Source organism: Nothoprocta perdicaria, unplaced genomic scaffold (genome assembly GCF_003342845.1).
Source record: "Nothoprocta perdicaria isolate Ctin4 unplaced genomic scaffold, notPer1 scaffold_200, whole genome shotgun sequence".
NCBI classification, from domain to species: Eukaryota; Metazoa; Chordata; class Aves; order Tinamiformes; family Tinamidae; genus Nothoprocta; species Nothoprocta perdicaria.
The window spans coordinates 440652-459089 of NW_020455206.1; the positions used below are offsets into that span (position 1 = coordinate 440652).

The following is an 18438-nucleotide window of genomic DNA, read 5'->3' on the forward strand; positions in this document are numbered from 1 at the left end:
CTTAATGCTTTCATGTGTGAAATGGGGATAACACTTGCTGACCTCAGGTGGCGTGGGTGAGCTGATAGTGTGATAGCAAAGAGATGTGTTAACACTTTAAACTTCTTGAAGAGATCTCACTGCAGGACAGTATCCTGGGTCTTTCTTTCAAGGAAATGCCAAAATATTTCCCAAGGAGGGAAAGCAGCAGCCTATTTGCAATGGAAAGTTATGTGTTGATTGTTTTCCTATTATGAAAAAACTTGAGTAGAAAAACAATTGTTCTTCTAAGAATCTGGGTTTACTATACCCTGAAGAAAATCATGACACTGATGCTACTGTGCTGCAGTTTACACCAGGACTTTGGCTCCAGGACTTCTGTGTGATCCAGGTGCCAAACTGCCCCATCATCTGGAGGCATACAAGCTGCTTTCTGTGATTAGCTCTGGGGAAGTGTCAACCAGCCAGCTCAGGCTTAGCCTATGAGCAGATGGAGATGGATACTGGTTCTACCCCTTCGGTCCTGGGACACACATCCTATATATCTGCAAGCTAGGAGCTTCTCAGAAATATGGAACCTCCAGAGTGAAACATAACACAACATACCTGCAATGCTGACTGTCATCTACAGACTAATGATCTACCAAAACAGAATCTCCTTCATCTGGGCACTGATGCCAGAACCCTTCCTAAGAGTTCTACCAAAGCAAAACATTTAATTCACAGTTTGAGGAGATTCATTCGCATGCAGTCAACAGCTAGTCTTGCCTAGATTTATGTATAACCCTTGCTGCTCAGAAGTATTTTCACTGACTAGAGACTTATACCTTGGTCAGCAAATCAGGCATAACAAATGCATGTCACTTCATTGGTATGTGTTTTCTCTGTCAGGAGATTGAAAGTATTGCACAGCATCTTACCAGCATGTTCTTTTTCATAAGGTCTCAGAACCAACTCCTTCCACTCCATTAATGGCTTGAAGTGGTAGACAGGCAACAGATCTTAGAAATGTATCTTTCCAAGGTACCTCTGACACAACAGCGGTTGAAACTTTCCTTCTATTTGCAATCTATTATACTTTCTTAGCAGTGTCAATTTGCTTTCTAATTAGTCTAGGATGAGAAGTTTGACAGAAAAGGCTCCCTTAGCTTTTCCTTACAAAGAAAACAGTTAAGTGGTAACATGCTGAGCTTTTAAAGGAAAAGCATAACTTGCTCCATATGCCCCAGGAGCTATTTACACTGCTCTGGAGGTTTGCACTGCAGACTGTCACAAGAGCCAAGAGCAATGCTCATGTCCACATCTGTAAGGCAGTTTGTAGAAAGCAGCTCTGTGATGGGCATGGGAGCCACTGCTGCTCCTGCAGGCCATAATCTCAAACGCGGGAGATTGCTGCCACTCCTACTGCCTCAGAGCCCAGAGAGGTGCAGCAACGCTGTTTAGCTTGGATAGCTTTCTGAGCCGAATATGTATGGTCACTGAAACAGCCCCAGGCTGTTTTGATCACACCGCAGCAATAGGAAACTTTTGAGCCCACCGACTTTCATATTTGTATGCACACTGACTTCTTTGCTTTCAATTGCAGCCTCCACAGGGTCTGTAACCCAGGTGTCTTCAGTAAGCACCGACTCTGCTGGCTCTTCCTACTCCATCAGTGGGATTCTGGGAATTACTTCCCCTGGCACAGAGAGCAACAAACGCAAGCGAGATGAAGGTAATTGAAGTTGTTTGCTCTTGGAGGAGAAGGGGCAAGGCATACTGGGAGAAGTGTGGATAAGGCTGAGGAAGGGATGCTCTGTTCCGGTGTCATTTGTCTCAGCCCTGCCCAGCCTTTGAGGTAGACTGTGGCAAGTGGCAACATGATTTGCATTCATGATGTGGTGACTCATGTGAAAACAGATTGGCATCTTCATGTGGCTACTGGAACCAAGGTAAATGTCGGGTGCATTGTGATGTAAAAGAGTAGCCAATACTCTAATTCTCTTATAGCAGGTCTTTCCATTTTCTGTCAGCTGGACAGCTGCAATGGAGATTTTACTTATTTATTTATTTATTCAAAAGTGTCCTTTTAGTAGCATATTCTTGTATTAATATATTAGAAAGCACCTTGGATGCATCACATTTTTTTTAGCAAATCAACTCTTCTTGCTGTGTGATGGAACATTTTCCTTCTAAAAGTGGAAAGAGGAAGAGATTTTATTATCTTGATACTATGGCCACCCGATAACATAAAATGAAAGGGGCTTTTCATAATTTGCAGAGAGACAGAATATTTACAATAATAGCATCTGTGATACTGAATTTCATTAGGTCCCACTAACCTCCAGAGGACTTTTATCAGACTAGACTCAAATGAAAACTGGTAGATTTTGTTTTGGTTTGGATATTGCCTCTCTTCCTCCAGTTTTTTGCAGGGTTAATAGTTATGATTTATTCTGTACCTTTAGCATTTTTTTTCCTGCTGAAAACACTGCTTGCTTTGGAAAGACCTTCAAAGTAAGGTAGGAAGAAAAAAGGAGAAATTCTGGCTTATAGTTTTATAAAAATATCTTAAATCTAAACCAGAACTTTATTTGAATGGGAGGTAACTCCTTACAGAGAGCAGCTGACCATCTCAGCAGGCAGACCATCCCATTCACTCTGTGTTTTGTTAGAGAAAGGATGTAAGTGGATTAGCTACCATTTTCTGTCACTTGTTTGCAGCAGTGATGTTAATGCAACTTCACTGAATGACCAGTGGCAACATTTATGAATTTGAGGCCTTTGCTCCTTGCTGGTTTGCTGTCATCCCACTTTTTAGAAGAACAAACTCCTGCATTTTGCGTTTGGGTGTCTCTGGTCATCTACTGCAGTCAGTTGTGGAGAAGTTCCTAGGTGCTCCAGGGGCCACTGGTGTTGCAGGCATAGAAGGTCCTCTTTCAGCCACAGGCATGAAGAGTATATATACTCTGTGTGCCTCTGTGAAGTGGCAGAGACCTCTACTCTGAGGAAAGAAATGACTCCAAAGAGAAAAACAAAATTCAGAGGAGAAACTTCCTCCAGACTGATAATTTGGAGATTCTGAAAGAGAGGAAAAAGGACTAAATTTCCTGTGGCCTAAATTCACTGATTAGCTTTGAAGGAACTTCATGGAAATTTTATGTTTTATGTCTCTAGCTGTGGCAAGAGATAGGAAGTCTGTGTTGCAAATTTCATTAATTTAACACAGTATTGCCCTATAGCACCAGTTATTGGGTATATGTGTTTACAGCAGACCCTTTGATTTAAGGAAGAAACAGTAAGAAGTTTCTGCAGCTGTAGAGAAAAGAGTTAATGTTTCCTTGGAAAGATCACAGGAAGAGCTGAGAAACTCGCCAATCTTTGCCAATTCATTGTTAGAAGAAAACACATAATTTATAAAACAACTCTCATCATTTTGGCTGTATAAGTCACAATTTTTGAGTCCATAAGACAGACAGTTCTGCTGTCTTCAGCAGACCAATTTGATTCTTTTTATAATAGGCTCAGACATGCAGATTTGGAGAGGTGTGTTAGGGAGAGCATTTGTACTTAACCAGGTTATTTCTGTGCAGCAGAGTGTTTTTGTCTTGTCTGAAAGCAGACCACAGAGAGTCTATATTAGTTCTATTGGCACAGCAAGGCAAAAAATGTGCATGGAAGTGTCCCAAGACTCTGAACCACAAATGATGGAGAGATGGATCACATTCTGGTCAGCAATGTGAAGATCAGAAGAATGTCAAAGGATGTCATCTTTTAATTATGAATTGTATCATAATGCAGACGTACGAGCAGGCAGAGTTAACCATTCAACCATTCATTAACAAGATGGTTAAGCTTTAATAGCTTGATAATACCTCCTTAGCATCTTTTTTTTTTCTTTTTGTTTTTCTTTACTACAACTCTGTATTTCTCTGTAGCTGTTAAGAAATGCAATTGCATGTTGAGAAATGCAATTGCATGCCTTTATAACTTTGCATGTCTCACAGATAGTGTGATAGCTAGTTGTCTAGCAATCCTGACTTCCCTGGGCTGAGGAGAAAAAGGGAACACAATCTCCCCTTCATGTTGCTAGCTGAACTGAGGACTCAGTGTGATTCATTATCTAGTATTCTTCCTTTCACTCCTGAGGTGGTTTTTTGGAAGTATTTAGGCTGATGGGGAGCTTGCCTCGTAGCAACAAGGACACACCAAATTAGACAATCTTTATTGGTTTATATAAATGAAGGTATCATATTTTTTCTCCTGTATTGTAATACAGACTTGGAACAGGTGTGCCTTCATGGGGCATCAGTGAAAGGACCTACTATTGGAGTCTGATACAAGAAGCAAACTGCTCTGTAACTAGAGAGGTACAATCAGAAGTCAGCAGAAGTCAACAGTCTTAGCTTAAAGATACAGATGCTATTGGGTGGAAATCTTCCTATTTGTTCTTTTGTTTTTGTTTTGTTTTGTTTCTATCTGTACATGACAGTTTTATATCTGCTGTGGGCATTTGTGGCTCCAGAAGTCTCTGGCCCCACTGTCAGAGAGAATGGCTTTCATGGGTGGCTTGGGTGGGGAAGAAGGATACTCAATTCCCATACTCATGTGGAGAGAAGTGACTCTGGATTTGTAATTAGGCATTGGGAAAGTAAATAGATCTCCATTCTCATGCACTTCTCTTGCTTTATGTAAAACATAAATAATTTGTCTAGGTAGGACTAATTTCGGAGTAAATGCCATGAACTTTGATGGGAAGCTGCATACCTATTCATGAATTATCTGCCAATAACCTGACTCTGAGCCTCTAGACTATCTCATGCTTTTAGCAGTTTAATGCTGTCCCAATCCACCTGATTAATGCAGAGATGTGCACAATGTCTGATACTGTTATTTCAGGTAGAATATGTGGGAGAGTGGAGCACTGATCAGGAAACTGTAAGGAAAGATGCTAACACATGTGGCACATAAATTTGGGGAGCAATCCTGCTCCACCCTTTTGCTAAGTTCAGTAAAGAAGGGTCACTTGCTTGGCATGAGCCCAGAGTAAATATCATTGCATTCCACCTGTCTCCAGAATGTATTTAATTAAAGAGAAATCTGTGATGCTGGCGGGTAATAAAGCAGTTTGTAACTATAAGGAGCAGCTAAGCCAGGATGAAACCTGTTTGCATACAGCACTAACTGGAAAATTCCAGGAGGTCTTCTGGGTCATAAATGCCACATCTATGTTGTTAAACCAGAGAGTGCTGGTGCGTAGGAAAAAAACATTGTCACATTTTGTCACCATTTTGTCAAATTGTCACATTTTTGAGTGACAGAGCACTGGAAGAGACTTACCGGAGAGACTGTGGACTCTCCTCCTTTGGAGATCTTCAAAATTTGCCTGGATGCAACCCTGTGGAATGTGCTCTGGGTGTCCCTGCTTGAGCAGGGGGTTTGGACTAGATGATCTCTAGAGGTTCTTTCCAACCTCAACCATTCTGTGATGGCATTGTCTCAGTCTGTGTCTGCCTGCAGTATACTAAAATAGAAGTGACCAGAGTATGAACGGTACTGTCTCTGTTCAGTGTGGATGCAGCCATGCTAGTGCAAAGGGCAGGAGACCCTAGTGACAGAGATGCTCCTGGTGTTGTATCAGTCAGATCATTTTGTCTCCTTGCATAGCTGTGGCTACCTTTTTTCCCTGTGGGGAAAGGAAAAAAAAAGGTTGAATGGGCAACTGCAGATTGTTTCCTAGCCTTGGTCACCAGATTGGAAATACAGTGAAAAGGAGAGCAAGAGGATCTTAACAAGATCTTCTTATCAAAGCACTGCAGGATCTTTGTGCTTGTTACTCACCCATCTCTTGCTGCAGAACAAGTCTGGCAGATTTAGCTACCCTCACTGAATAGTTGCATATTTCAAATTCAGTGGAACACAGTCTTTTCAGGGGTGGAGGCATTTGGCATGCATGAAATCATCATTCATAAAATTATTTTGTTTCCATTCTCACCAATCATAATCCTGTATTGCTGTCAGCATCTGGCGTGATGATGCAGATGCTTATGCTTTGTTTTCTGAGCTGAACTCCTTAAAAAATGCATTTCCTTTAACTTTGACTCATGACAGTTAGCAGCATTTAGGTCACAGCCTTGTGTGAGAGGACATGTTTCCAAGGATGGCAAGGATGCTAACGGCAGTGAAAAGATCCTTTAACTGCAATCTAGGGTTTTATACAGCTGCCCAGTGTTATGGTCAGAACAATTTCAAGCAGAAATTTCTCAGGTTAGGAAGCTCTTCAGCCATCCAAAGCGAGGCCCTCAGTAGAGCCTAGTGGGCTCCAGGCTACTTTTCTTTGCATGCCTGCACTGCAGAGGCTCACTGGGGACCTACATTTGAAAATGGCAGTCAAATTGCTTTGCATTGGCACATTTAGATGGTAAGAGCACATCTTGTGAAGAATGTATACAAGCTCAAAGTGTTAGTGACCCATTAAGGGGGAATATGAGCTATCCAGAAAGCCTAAGAAAAGTGAAAGCCAGTACAAGTCTGAATAAGGACTAATAATACAGACAGTTGTCTTTCCTTTGTACCATACTCATGAACAATGTTTTCTCATGAGATGGAAACAACAGGCTAGCTACTGTAACAGGTAGGTAGAGATTTGCAGGGCTATGTCTTTGCGGCTCCAGAAGAGAAGCTGGCAGATTGACAAAGAAGATCACAACAGTGTTTCCATCCTGGTGGAACTTTTGTTATCATGAGAGACAGGAGGTGGGCAGAAGTGGATTTGGAGGTAAACCCTGGAGAACTATCGGTAGGAGACATGGTGTGACGGTGTGTGAGGTGAGCCTCACACACCTCACTCTCGGCCTGGTGAACTGAGAGGAGAGACCGCGTAAGCTTGAGGGCAGCAGGTCTAAAAGCAGGAGTGACGGGTGTCAAAGGGAGCACTGATGTGGTAGAGTGGGTGAGCTCAGAGCTGGCAAAGGAGAAGGGGCAGAATTTGAGCTGGGGAAGAGCAGACCAGCAGAAACATGGGCTGCCCAAGACCCATTTCAAAGTGTCCAAGGAGGACGCTAGCAAGGCCAGGATGAGAGGAGTGTGCTGACAGTCACAAATGGCTTTGTCCTGTAAATCCCCCTTTTAGGGATGATTTCCAATCCTTTATAAATATGAATCAGATCTTATTTTAGTTTCCCTGACAACTAAATATCTTTAATCTATTTAATGTAATGGCTGAAATGTGAGATTCTACTGGCCACATTTGGGTCCCTCTCCTACTTTTTGTAGCTGCCAGTGCTGGATTAGGAGTTGAGATTCGAGTTTTCTCTGAAATCGGAGACTTTAGGAGCATGAATATCAAGCAGATAGAGGGACTAATCCATCTGAAATGCCATTTTGGTGTAAAAGCCCTTTCTCCCCTCATTTAGTGCATCATCTCCCACTTGAGACTTAGTCACTGAATTTTCCTGAATAGGATGAGACACTTGTGGGTTCAAACACTCTGTCAAGGAAGAATTTATTGAGTGACAGTCACACTTCTGCCAGGGAGTGCTGATTGCTGGAGGGGATTCTGGGATGGAAGCGCAAGAGGTAAAGGACCCCACAGACTTGTTTGTATAATCTATTGAAACATCAGAGCATTGGCAACAGGAAAGTATGGACTGCAGCCAGCAGGTGATTAAGTTTAATGCAGAAATAACAATGGGATAGGTTCCATCTTGAAGGGAATTCCCGTAACTCCTTTTCTTCTAGCCAAGAATCCAAACCTGAAAATATGTATCTGGGATCAATATTGTCATCTTCATGTTTCCTTGCTCTGCTACAAATAATTCAGAGAGGAATGAAGCTTCTGGGGACCTAGACCACAAGGGAGACCACCAAAACCAGAAAGACTGTAAGGAAAAGAAAGAGGTGGTTATGGAGAGATAGAAACTTAGTAGAAAATAGTTCATAACATAGTAGTTTACCATAGAAACTCTGTAGGATATCAAAGTGCTTAACCACAAGGTCTGGCCAAATCATGCAGAGAGAAGCATGCACAGCTACGGGTTTATAGAGTGGAACTTAAAATATATTTTAGGCACTTGAGATTTTTAGAGTCCAAGTGATCAGGTGACAGAAGTGGACTTGGACAAATCTATGAAGAGGTTAAAGAGGAAGGAGCTCCCTTCAGAATCCCAGGGAAGTGCAGGAATTTTCTTAAAAAGTTTCTTGGCTCACTTCAGCAAATGCTTTTTCACATGAGTTGTCTTTACTTCTGGGAATAATTCCAGTGACTATAATGAGATGAAGCCTTTGAAGGGAATAAAGTTTTGCAGGGTCAGCAGGCACTGATTTAAATTCATCCTGCTCATTCATATTGTCCTTGCATTCAGAATCCGTTTCCAGGGTTGAAAGGATGGTGAGCTATTTGTTCCATCACTCTATTAGCTCCCTGAAAGAAGTGATTTTCCCTCAACACACAAACACTGAAATGGTCCTTTTGAATATAGTTTGATTTTGATTTTGCTAGATAGATACATTAGATACATGCTAACCTACAGACCTACTCCCACACATTTTCTCTGTCTGAGTGATGGATCTGCATGAGTGTTAGATGAGTGTGGAAGGCAGACTGCCTTCTTATATCTTATGAGGTGGTCAGAGCCAGAAGTCACATGGCACTATCTTGGCCAAGAGCCATAGGAATATTTGCTGGTAACATGCTTTCTGATGTTCTGGTCATTGCAGGTCGTCATTGTGTGACAAGATGCCATGACGACTAGCATCTTGAGTGTCTAGAGGAAGTAGTGGTAATCAGAGCATAACCATATTTGTTACGACGGGATCATACTAAAAGGCCTTGCTCTGCTGCTTTTGTGAGCTGTTTGTGGTCTCACAGTCTTAGCAGTGCTTTGCATTGGGTCTCACTGAAAACATGGAAGAGTGTACCATGCAGGACACAGCAGATTTAGGTTACAACTGGCACTCATGGAACAATCCCTCTCTTTGCAACAACCAGATCACTTCCTGTTCTGCATGTGTGCTCCTGAGACCTTGCTCAGTCAATCAAATTCTTCTCACAGTGCTCTTGAGGCACAAGAACACCACGAGGGGTAAAGGCAGAATGGCAGTCTTGGCCACTGTGCCTGCATGTCCTGCAAATGGAGTTCTGTCTCCCCTGGCATGATGGGCAGGTGCAGCCGTGTTGCTGATGAGTGTAAGTAGGGCAGGAGATGCCGTGATCTCTTTCTGTTTGGTTCTGCCTCTCTGCTTGTGATCTCCTCCCAGGTGTATGTAAGAGGAGCAGGGACTTTTCTCTTCTCTGGTGTCGGTGATGTAGATGTAGCTAGCCCTGCATATTGTAATGGCAATATCAACATCAACAACTGTCCTTTCTATGCTTGTTACTGTACATCTGTCCTCACACCTGCATGCCTCTCCCTCCCTTTCCTGCTATCATTCATCAGTGTTCAAAACTAAAATCAGAAAAGAAAGAAAGAAAGAAAGAAAGAAAGAAAGAAAGAAAGAAAGAAAGAAAGAAAGAAAGAAAGAAAGAAAGAAAGAAAGAAAGAAAGAAAGAAANAAAGAAAGAAAGAAAGAAAGAAAGAAAGAAAGAAAGAAAGAAAGAAAGAAAGAAAGAAAGAAAGAAAGAAAGAAAGAAAGAAAGAAAGAAAGAAAAGGAGGGCAGGGAAAGCCTTCGCTAAGATGGTGCAGAGTCACTGAAACAGTTTCATTTGCTTGTGTTTGCGTTGGTCTCCTTTGGCCAGCAGCTGAGAGCTTTTATGAATGGAGCTCTGTTTGCCTCTGGGATCAGGGACTGTGAAGAGCTCATTAACAGATAATGAAATTTCCTCTTTCTCTCTAATCTCCTTCCCTCCTACCCCCACCACCAAAAAGCTGCAGAGGATGGAGGTGGCTTGACACAAGCCGTAGCTGGGTGTGATCTGCTGATGAATAGCCACTGTTGTTGAAAGGGTGACCTGGTGCTGAGTGGCACTGCTGCTCTCCGGTGCTGCGACTTTGATCTCAGGGAGAGGTGGCTTCTGCTGGACCTCTGAGAGGATCCTATTCAAAGCAATTTCCCCCCACCATTTCCCAGGCAGGAGGAGAACAGAGGTCTCCTTTAGATGCTCAAATGTATGCACATAGACTGTTCATCTAATAGCTAGTAAGGCCATAGGTAACTCAAAAGGAAGGGATGGGAAAAAAGGCGCAAATCGTCCTTGTAGACTGTAGAGGGAAAGGAAATGACGGAGTGGACAAGCTGAGGGATTTTCTACCATGAAGCTGAAATAAAAATGTGAATTTGAAGCAGCAGATGCTATACTACCTTGCAGAAGGATTTTCCTTCTTCATGGTTCAATGTAAACTACAGGCTTTTAGAAATGTCTGAGTTCTGACCAAGGAGAGTGATGTGTTTGAGGACTCCTGTGAATGTCTGCAGGAGTACAACTCTCTCTAAATTGTGACACTCTAAAAAATCCTAAGACTTTTCAAAACCCCACTTCAGGCCATAGGTGTGGGTGTTATACAGGTCATCTCTGGAATTAACAGAGATGTCACCCTGCCTGCCCAGGATTTCTCTTTGTGAGAAAAGTAGAATACTTTGATGTTTCTCATGGAATTCTAGTGAAAAAGGATGTATTTGAGTCAGTTCAGAATCTTCAGTTATGATGGAATTAAAATGTCATATATCACTCTGGGCTTCTGAGAAAGTTTTCTACGTTTCCAAATGAAAAACATGAAAGAAAAAGTTTTTGCAGAACACTGGTCTGAATTCAATTTTTCCACAAATGTCCTTGAGACATTTCTCTGAGACATTCTGGGTTGGAAAAGGACCAGTATCTGTTCAGTTTTGGTAATGAATCATGTGGGCTGACATCCTTCATTCCTGGGCCAAAATTTGCTTAGCTCTGTAGGACCTTGGGTAGGACCAACACACACTCTTGCTGCCTTCCCGTCTTCTCAGTTTCTTGGTAGCACCCCAAAGCTTAACATAACCTACTTGATCCACAGGTAGGTTGTGGAGTCTCTTTCTCGGGAGGTCTTCAAAACCCATCTGGATGCCACCCTGTGCCCCGTGCTCTGGGTGTCCCTGCTGGAGCACTAATCCCAGAGACCCCTTCTTGACATCTTGGAGGATGCAGAGCATGGCCAATCAAGAGAAACAGGCTGAGAGTTCTGTGTAACAGACCACTGTCACATGGATGCCCTCATGCCTCTTAAACATGGTGCACCTTTCTTTTAACTGTATTTTAAAGGACGCGTGGATTTTTTTCTGCAAATGCATATGTCAAGATACAGCTATGCATGGTTTTACACAGTCCTAGCTCAATAAAAGGAAACTCTGCAAGTGCAGCTGCCTTTCCAAATGGGAACCTTTTGACTGATTTACGTTAAGCACAGCTGCATTTTTTTCCCCTAAATTTGACCTCAGAGCCCCCATTTTCTGGAGAACTGTTCTCTAATTCCTGGGTGAAACCGTGGAAGCTTGCCACTAACTTCAGTGGAGCTGGGATTTTTCCAGAACTATGTTAATGAAAAGCTCAGATTTTTACAACTTCTTAATTCCTTGCTCCAGTATCAGCTGTTCTCATCAGCAGATGCCCAGGGTTAGATGCTGTTGAAGAACTAACTTCTTCATATTTGTTTAACAAAATTCTAGCTATATGTCTAGGTGTCTTGTCAAATCATCCTAGCACTGTGCACATTGGAGATGGACAGTTTTTTTTTTCTGCTGGAATCCATTTTCCATAAAAATAATAGATTTTTGGAAAAGGAGGATATGTCAGTTTTGATGGATGTTCGTTGTAAATGTTACTGCAAAATAAAATATAAATGTCAGTCAGGTTTTATGGAAACAGCACACAGATATTCCTAATATATATTTTCTGAAAAGTGTCCATTTCACGTTAATCCAAATAGTTATGTTTGTAATACAGTTCAGAATGAGCTCTATTTTAACAAATTTATTGACAAGCAAATTTATAACATCCAGAGAGGAGTAGATATTTAGGTGTAATGACTGTGTGAAAATTTACATATATATATTTATACTCACATGTATATACACATATATGTATATATACCCACATACTAAGTGTATGTGTATACTAAGTATATATTATATGTGTGTATAGATACATAATTCAGGATACATACACACCCATACACAATGCATATATGTATGCATATATCACATATATGTATATGCACACACACACACATATCTTCTAGTGATAAAAATTTTGTCTCAGGGTGGAAGTTTAAAATTATTTGGAAACTTTTAAGAGTCAGTTTTCCAATTGCTGGAAAGCAACTTTTTTACCTGAATTCCATTCTGAATTTTAAAATGGTGACATTGATATTTGAGACGACTAAAAAATACAATCAAAAAAATTTTGATTGGGTTTTCATCAGTGCATATGGCTTATTTGAATCTTGTTATTTTTTGAGACATTTTAAAAAGATGTGTTTCAGTGAGTTGTTTCCATAAGGATATACAGCTGCTACTCTAAAGGGTAATGATCGTAGATCATTACAGTGAAAATACCTTTAAAATAGGAACTTTCAAAATCTTTCCCTTGGAATGGTTTTGTTTCAGTGTTTTTAGAACTCCAAAGAAAGATTATCAGGGAAAGACACCATGAACTGCTTTCAAAAAAAATCAATGAACTCAGGCTCTAGGGGAGCAGCCAGCTGATTTTGCACTCGCTGGCCTAAATCTGTGAGAGGGTGCACAGTTCCTTCTCCAAGGAAGCTCGGGGTCATTTGACCTCCGAGAGTAGGGCAAGTGGTGAAATCTGTTTTGAATGGGCCAAGTATAAGGAGGTGAATTGTGACACCTGCTGCCAGGTCTGGGCAGAACAGTCTGGACATTTTTTTTCATCTTTGGAGGCAAGTGGCTGATGCCATCATTTTTTTAAGAAATAGTTAAGATTGTGAAACATGCTCAGAATCCTGCCTGCAGGCCAAATTCACAATTGCTCCTTGTCATATACTTCCACTTTCCTTGGTACAATGGGGATACAAAGAGATGAATTACTTACATGTCTTATCAAAACAGACATTTAAACTCAAGCATGTAAAAAGCTTCCTGAGGAGATGTGATCCTGATAGCTTATACTTGCCCTGACATACAAAGATCATGCTTATTATAAACCTGTGTTGATACATAAATCAGCCAGACTTTTTGTATGAATCTGATTCTTAGTTCTTATCACAACATTGAAGCTTTTTTGATGGGGTACAAGAGAAAATTCAGCACATTAAATGTTGTCTACATGTTTTCACAAAACACAACACTAGTTCCACAATTATTACGTAAGTCAGAAATTTGCCCTCATCAAAGTTAGTGCAGGACTTTGTCCAAGCTCACCGGGATCTTTAAGCTGGAATGATTTCTTTGGCTGAAATTATGAAATCTTAAAATATTGAATGATAGCAGAAAAACAAATTTTCATTTTTTATTTTTATTTTTATTTTGCATGTTAGTTTTTAAAATAGTTGCCCGCACTGCTGGTTATATTGAATTTACACAAGTCTATTTGACTGTACTGCCAATATTATGTTTATACTGCCAAAATGTGCCAGAGTCATGAGGAGTACTGTTACAAATTTGTCATGTTTTATCGATCAGGATCAATATCAGGGAGATCAGGATCAATATCAGGGAGATCAATATCAGGGAGATCAGGATCAATATCAGGGAGAGTGGACTAGATGAGTGCACGGTGCGGTGGATCGAGGGCTGGCTGGATGGCAGAGCTCAGAGGGTGGTGATAAATGGGGCCAAGTCCAGTTGAAGGCCCGGGGGGCAGTGGTGTCCCCCAGGGGTCAGTGCTGGGCCCAGTGCTGTTCAACTTGTTTATCAATGACCTGGACGAGGGCACGGAATGCACCCTTAGCAAGTTTGCAGATGACACCAAGCTGGGTGGAGTGGCCGACACTCCGGAGGGCTGTGCTGCCATCCAGAGGGACCTGGACAGGCTGGAGAGTTGGGCAGAGAGGAACCTCATGAGGTTCAACAAGGACAAGTGCAGGGTCCTGCACCTGGGGAGGAATAACCCTAGGCATCAGTACAGATTAGGGGTTGACCTGCTGGAGAGCAGCTCCACGGAGAGGGACCTGGGAGTCCTGGTTGACACTAAGTTAACCATGAGTGAGCAGTGTGCCCTCGTGGCCAAGAAGGCCAATGGGATCCTGGCCTGCATCAGGAGGAGTGTTGCCAGCAGGTCAAGGGAGAGGATCCTGCCCCTCTCCTCAGCTCTGGTGAGGCCGCACCTGGAGTACTGTGTGCAGTTCTGGGCACCCCAGTATAGGAAGGACGTGGAGCTTCTGGAGAGGGTCCAGAGAAGGGCAACCAGGATGATTAAGGGAATGGAACATCTCTCGTATGAAGAGAGGCTGAGTGAGCTGGGCCTGTTTTCTCTGGAGAAGAGACGGCTCAGAGGGGATATGATTAATATGTATAAGTTCAGGAAGGGAGAATGCAGGGAGGAAGGGGACAAGCTGTTCTCACTGGTGGCCAGCGACAGGACGAGGGGTAATGGCCACAAGCTGAAGCACAAGAAGTTCACCTGGAGACTCCTCACCGTGTCCAGGTGAGGAGGAACTTCTTTACTGTTAGGGTGACAGAGCAGTGGAACAGGCTGCCCAGGGAGGTTGTGGAGTCTCCTACTCTGGAGGTCTTCCAAACCCATGTGGATGCCGCCCTGTGCCACATGCTGTAGGTGTGCCTGCTTGAGCAGGAAGGTTGGACTAATGATCTCTAGAGGTCCCTTCCAACCTTGAATATTCTGTCATTCTGTGGTTCTGTGATATGCAGGAGAGTGAAGTAGGACAGTGCTTCACTCTCTCTCTCCTGTTGCAGGGCAAAGTTCTTGGCAAGGGCTCCTGGCTTCTCATCCATAGAATTTCAGATGGAAATATTGGGAAATGCATTGTGCACTACTTTGGAGAAATCTTGCAAAAGCTTTTGTTTGGAATGAATTTTAGAAACACAACTGTGGTTTTCTGTATTGTCCTGATTTTTTTGGTGTGTGTTTTTGTAATGTAAATGGAATTGCCTGCATGCACATTTCTGTAGCTTTATACAATCTCGTTTGTGGGGCAGCTACACATAGGTAAAAAGTATAAATGCTAGGTAAAGGTGGCTAGGTCTTCAGGTCTTTAGTCATTTAGAATGTCTTAGATTATAGACAAAGGCCTAGAAAAATTAGGCAGATGTCTAGAAAAAAATGTGTACTGTTTTCCCAAATTTTAACTCCTCTGAGAATAAGTTGAAATTTATCTCTGATTAAAAAGGTATTGTCTGTAGTATAGTTTGTGACAGTAAAAAAGAGGGAACTTTTTGACTTCGTTCCAGTTCCATGTTAGTGATAGAGGCTAGAAATCAAGAGTCTTCAGCTGAGGTGGTTTCCTCCAAGCCCTGTGTGTGAAAGAAGTTCAAATAGAATTGGCTAGGCACTGATCTGGGTGATTTGTAACACGGTAAAAGAGATGTATACACTGGAGACTGAGATATTGGAAATCTGTCAAAGCCTAATGTCAGGGAAATTCAATGCCTTTCTGATCACATATCCACTTCGTGTTCATGAAACGCTTTCTCTGTGGCTACAGAGCCATGAAGTAAAGAAACATGTGGAGGATGTGTCTGCTGCTCATGATATATTTCTTTGTCACAGATTGGTCCTGCCATCATGGTACTTGGACATAATACAGACAGGCATAAAGCAACAGAAAGATGCACCTTGTCGGACTTAGCTTAAGGATGTCTATGAATAGAGCAGGGCAAGTGCTGTAGGGCTGATGTCAATGAAGGAGAATGCTTCTTTCAGCTGCTTCCCACAACCTAAAATGCAAAGTTGCAGCAAAGAGAAATATGAAAGAGCAGTTCTGGTTCAGAGGTGGCCACTTCATGTCATGGTATGTAGTTTTGTCTTGCTGAAGTGATTAACTGCTGTGGCACCATTTCTTTTGATGAGCTGTTGCATTGCCCTGAAGCATCTGATGTGGCCATACTTCAGCACATTGTCCCTCGTCCCTCACTTTGGATGATCAGAATACGTTTTATTCTTGTCTGTTCAGTGCATCACGGAAGAGAGGCCTCTCTCCAAGGGGAGAGCAGGTATGAGATTCTGGCATGCACAAGGGCACACACTGAAGGCATCATGGTCATAGAGTCATAGAGCATGGTTAGTTGCAGCAATTTGACAACCCTGAAAAACTTTCCCTCGACGCAGATTTTCTGATATTCTTCATATTCGGTACTCATTTTCTGACTGTGCAGTATAAGCGCTCAAAGTATATGCTTGAATTTAGATGCATTTATATTCCCTGTGCTGTGAAATTCCCCTGGCAGGAGCAAATGGAACTCTATAAAGCAACTTATAAGTACTGTTCACTGATTAGATGCAGTGCTTTTAGTTCGTGTGATTAAAAGAGATGCAAGAGTCTTCAGTGACGTCAGTGAAGTGCTTCAGAATTTCCTGTCAAGTATGTGTAATGGAATTTTACATCTGAGTGGTTATTTTTGGTAATACAGTTCACATCTGTCTCAAATGGGACATTTTGCCTCTTGCTATAATTCACAGGAGCTAGATGGGTCGTCTGGTTTCATATTGTGCAGCATTGTCACATGATGCTCTTGTAAACATTGCTGTCAGAAGTGGCAATTTAATCTCTATTGTCCCAATAAGATTTCATACTTAATGGTGCCTGACTTTTTTTTTTTCTTTTCTTTTCTTTTCTCTGTAAGTCCACTAATAAGAAATAGTCCTATAGCGGATTATCTCTGTCTGATTCCTTGGCTTTCTAATTGTTTCCTAGAGAATTGTATCCCAGCAGTTCTATTCCCTGTTCTCACCTAGATTTTCCTTGAGGCTGAAAGATTCAAAAAGTGTCTTTTTTCTCATAGGTGTAACATTTTTTTCCAGTGAAATGTCACTATTTGACAAAACAGTACAAAAAACAGGAGCATGGCTGCTTCTCTCTTTTCCCAGTCAGGAGGGACAAAGGGTGATTCTCATATTCTATTGCCTGGGCTGACAATGGGATAAGTGACCAGAAAATGGAATGGATGATCAAAAGAAGGAAGTGACAGAGTAATACATATACCTGACTCAAAAGATTTTGTTTCTTTAATCGTGTAGACTTTTCGAATTTGAGTAGTTCTGATTCATTAATTATTTCTCTCTCATATGAAGGTTGTTTCAGGGAATTTTGGTGCCTTCACTATAGCGGGTGAGAGGTCAGTCTATTTTAGAGAGGAAGGTAAGGATGTGGGGATGCTAAAAAATTTGTCCTCAGTTCTCCTCTAATTTTGTGGCAGATGAGTGAAATCAGTCTGTATGTCTGGGATCTCCTGGTTTTGTCCTTTTCTTGCCAAGTTACCTTTCAAAATAAGTTTTGGAAACATGAAAAAAAGCATTTCCCCACAAAATTTCATAAATGAAAATGGAGACTTTGAATCAGCTACTTAGTTCTGGTGTATGAATTTTTGTGTAACATCACCACAGTATGTGCTGAGATTATAAAAGTACAATACCCCTAAGTGCTTCCTCTGGACACTACTTTATATAGAGAATCACCTAACTGATGATTAGCGTCAGGAATAAGATCTCACAAAACTTCTGAGTCTCTATATGTCCGCTGATCTTCCATCACATTTCTCCTTTGTGATTCCATGTTTCACTCAGGAAAGTGAAGGGCATATACATATTTTGAGGAGTACTGGTTTTGTTTTAGTAGCAAATAATCAGTTAAAGGTTGATAGGACTGCAGGGGAATGGGTACCAGAGTGGGCAGAGAGAGAAAACTGCCACGTGATAATTGCAAATGTACACAGCAAGATCTTCAGCAAGTGATGGAAACTGCAATCTCTGGCCAAATAGATTTTATTGTGCCACAATTTCCAACCCAGTGCTCATTTCAGAAGAGAGATATAGATCGTCATAAATTCTGATCCTCAACATAGCCTTGTGCTAACTGCCATGGTGTAACACTAGCTGTGCACCAAATTATCACACTGGAGACAGAAACAAGCCAAAATCTTTTATCTGACATTTGTCTTGTAGTTTCCTCAGCCAGGAGGTTTTCTTCACCTCTATTATATATAAGGAAAAGTAAAGGTCCCACTTGAATTTGCTTTCTCACATCCATGCTGAGTTGGTAAGCCAGTCACATCTTGTCAGTTACCGCAAAATCGATTCTGGAGCCTTCTGTTTAGGAACCAACAAGATACATCCCAGCCAATCATGCTATCTCCATCAAAATCTGAACAAACTAGTCAATAATCACCATTTTAAACTTTACAGAGGTCTTTGCTATTATGCATTGTATTTTTTCATGAGCATCTTTCTACATAGGGAATAGCCGTATGGACGTGTGTATGGAAGACAGATGTTCACTATATACACGTATATTCATATGTAGATATAAGTATGCACACTGACCAACTCACCATAGTTCATTCTCCTGATTTCTGAATATGCTATTGGTCCATTATTT

At 41.6% G+C, this 18438-nt stretch overlaps 1 protein-coding gene across 7 annotated transcripts in view; it reads left to right on the forward strand.

The window, feature by feature from the left end:
* PAX5 (paired box 5) overlaps positions 1–18438 on the forward strand; it is a 142642-nt gene that overhangs the window by 18069 nt on the left and 106135 nt on the right. For 6 of the 7 annotated variants that reach the window (XM_026038067.1, XM_026038068.1, XM_026038070.1 and 3 more), the window contains one exon: positions 1565–1693. The exons of the other annotated variant lie outside the window; for it this stretch is intronic. In XM_026038067.1, coding sequence (XP_025893852.1) covers positions 1565–1693 — 129 coding nt within the window. The remainder of the gene's footprint in view (positions 1–1564; positions 1694–18438) is intronic. 7 annotated transcript variants of the gene reach the window in all.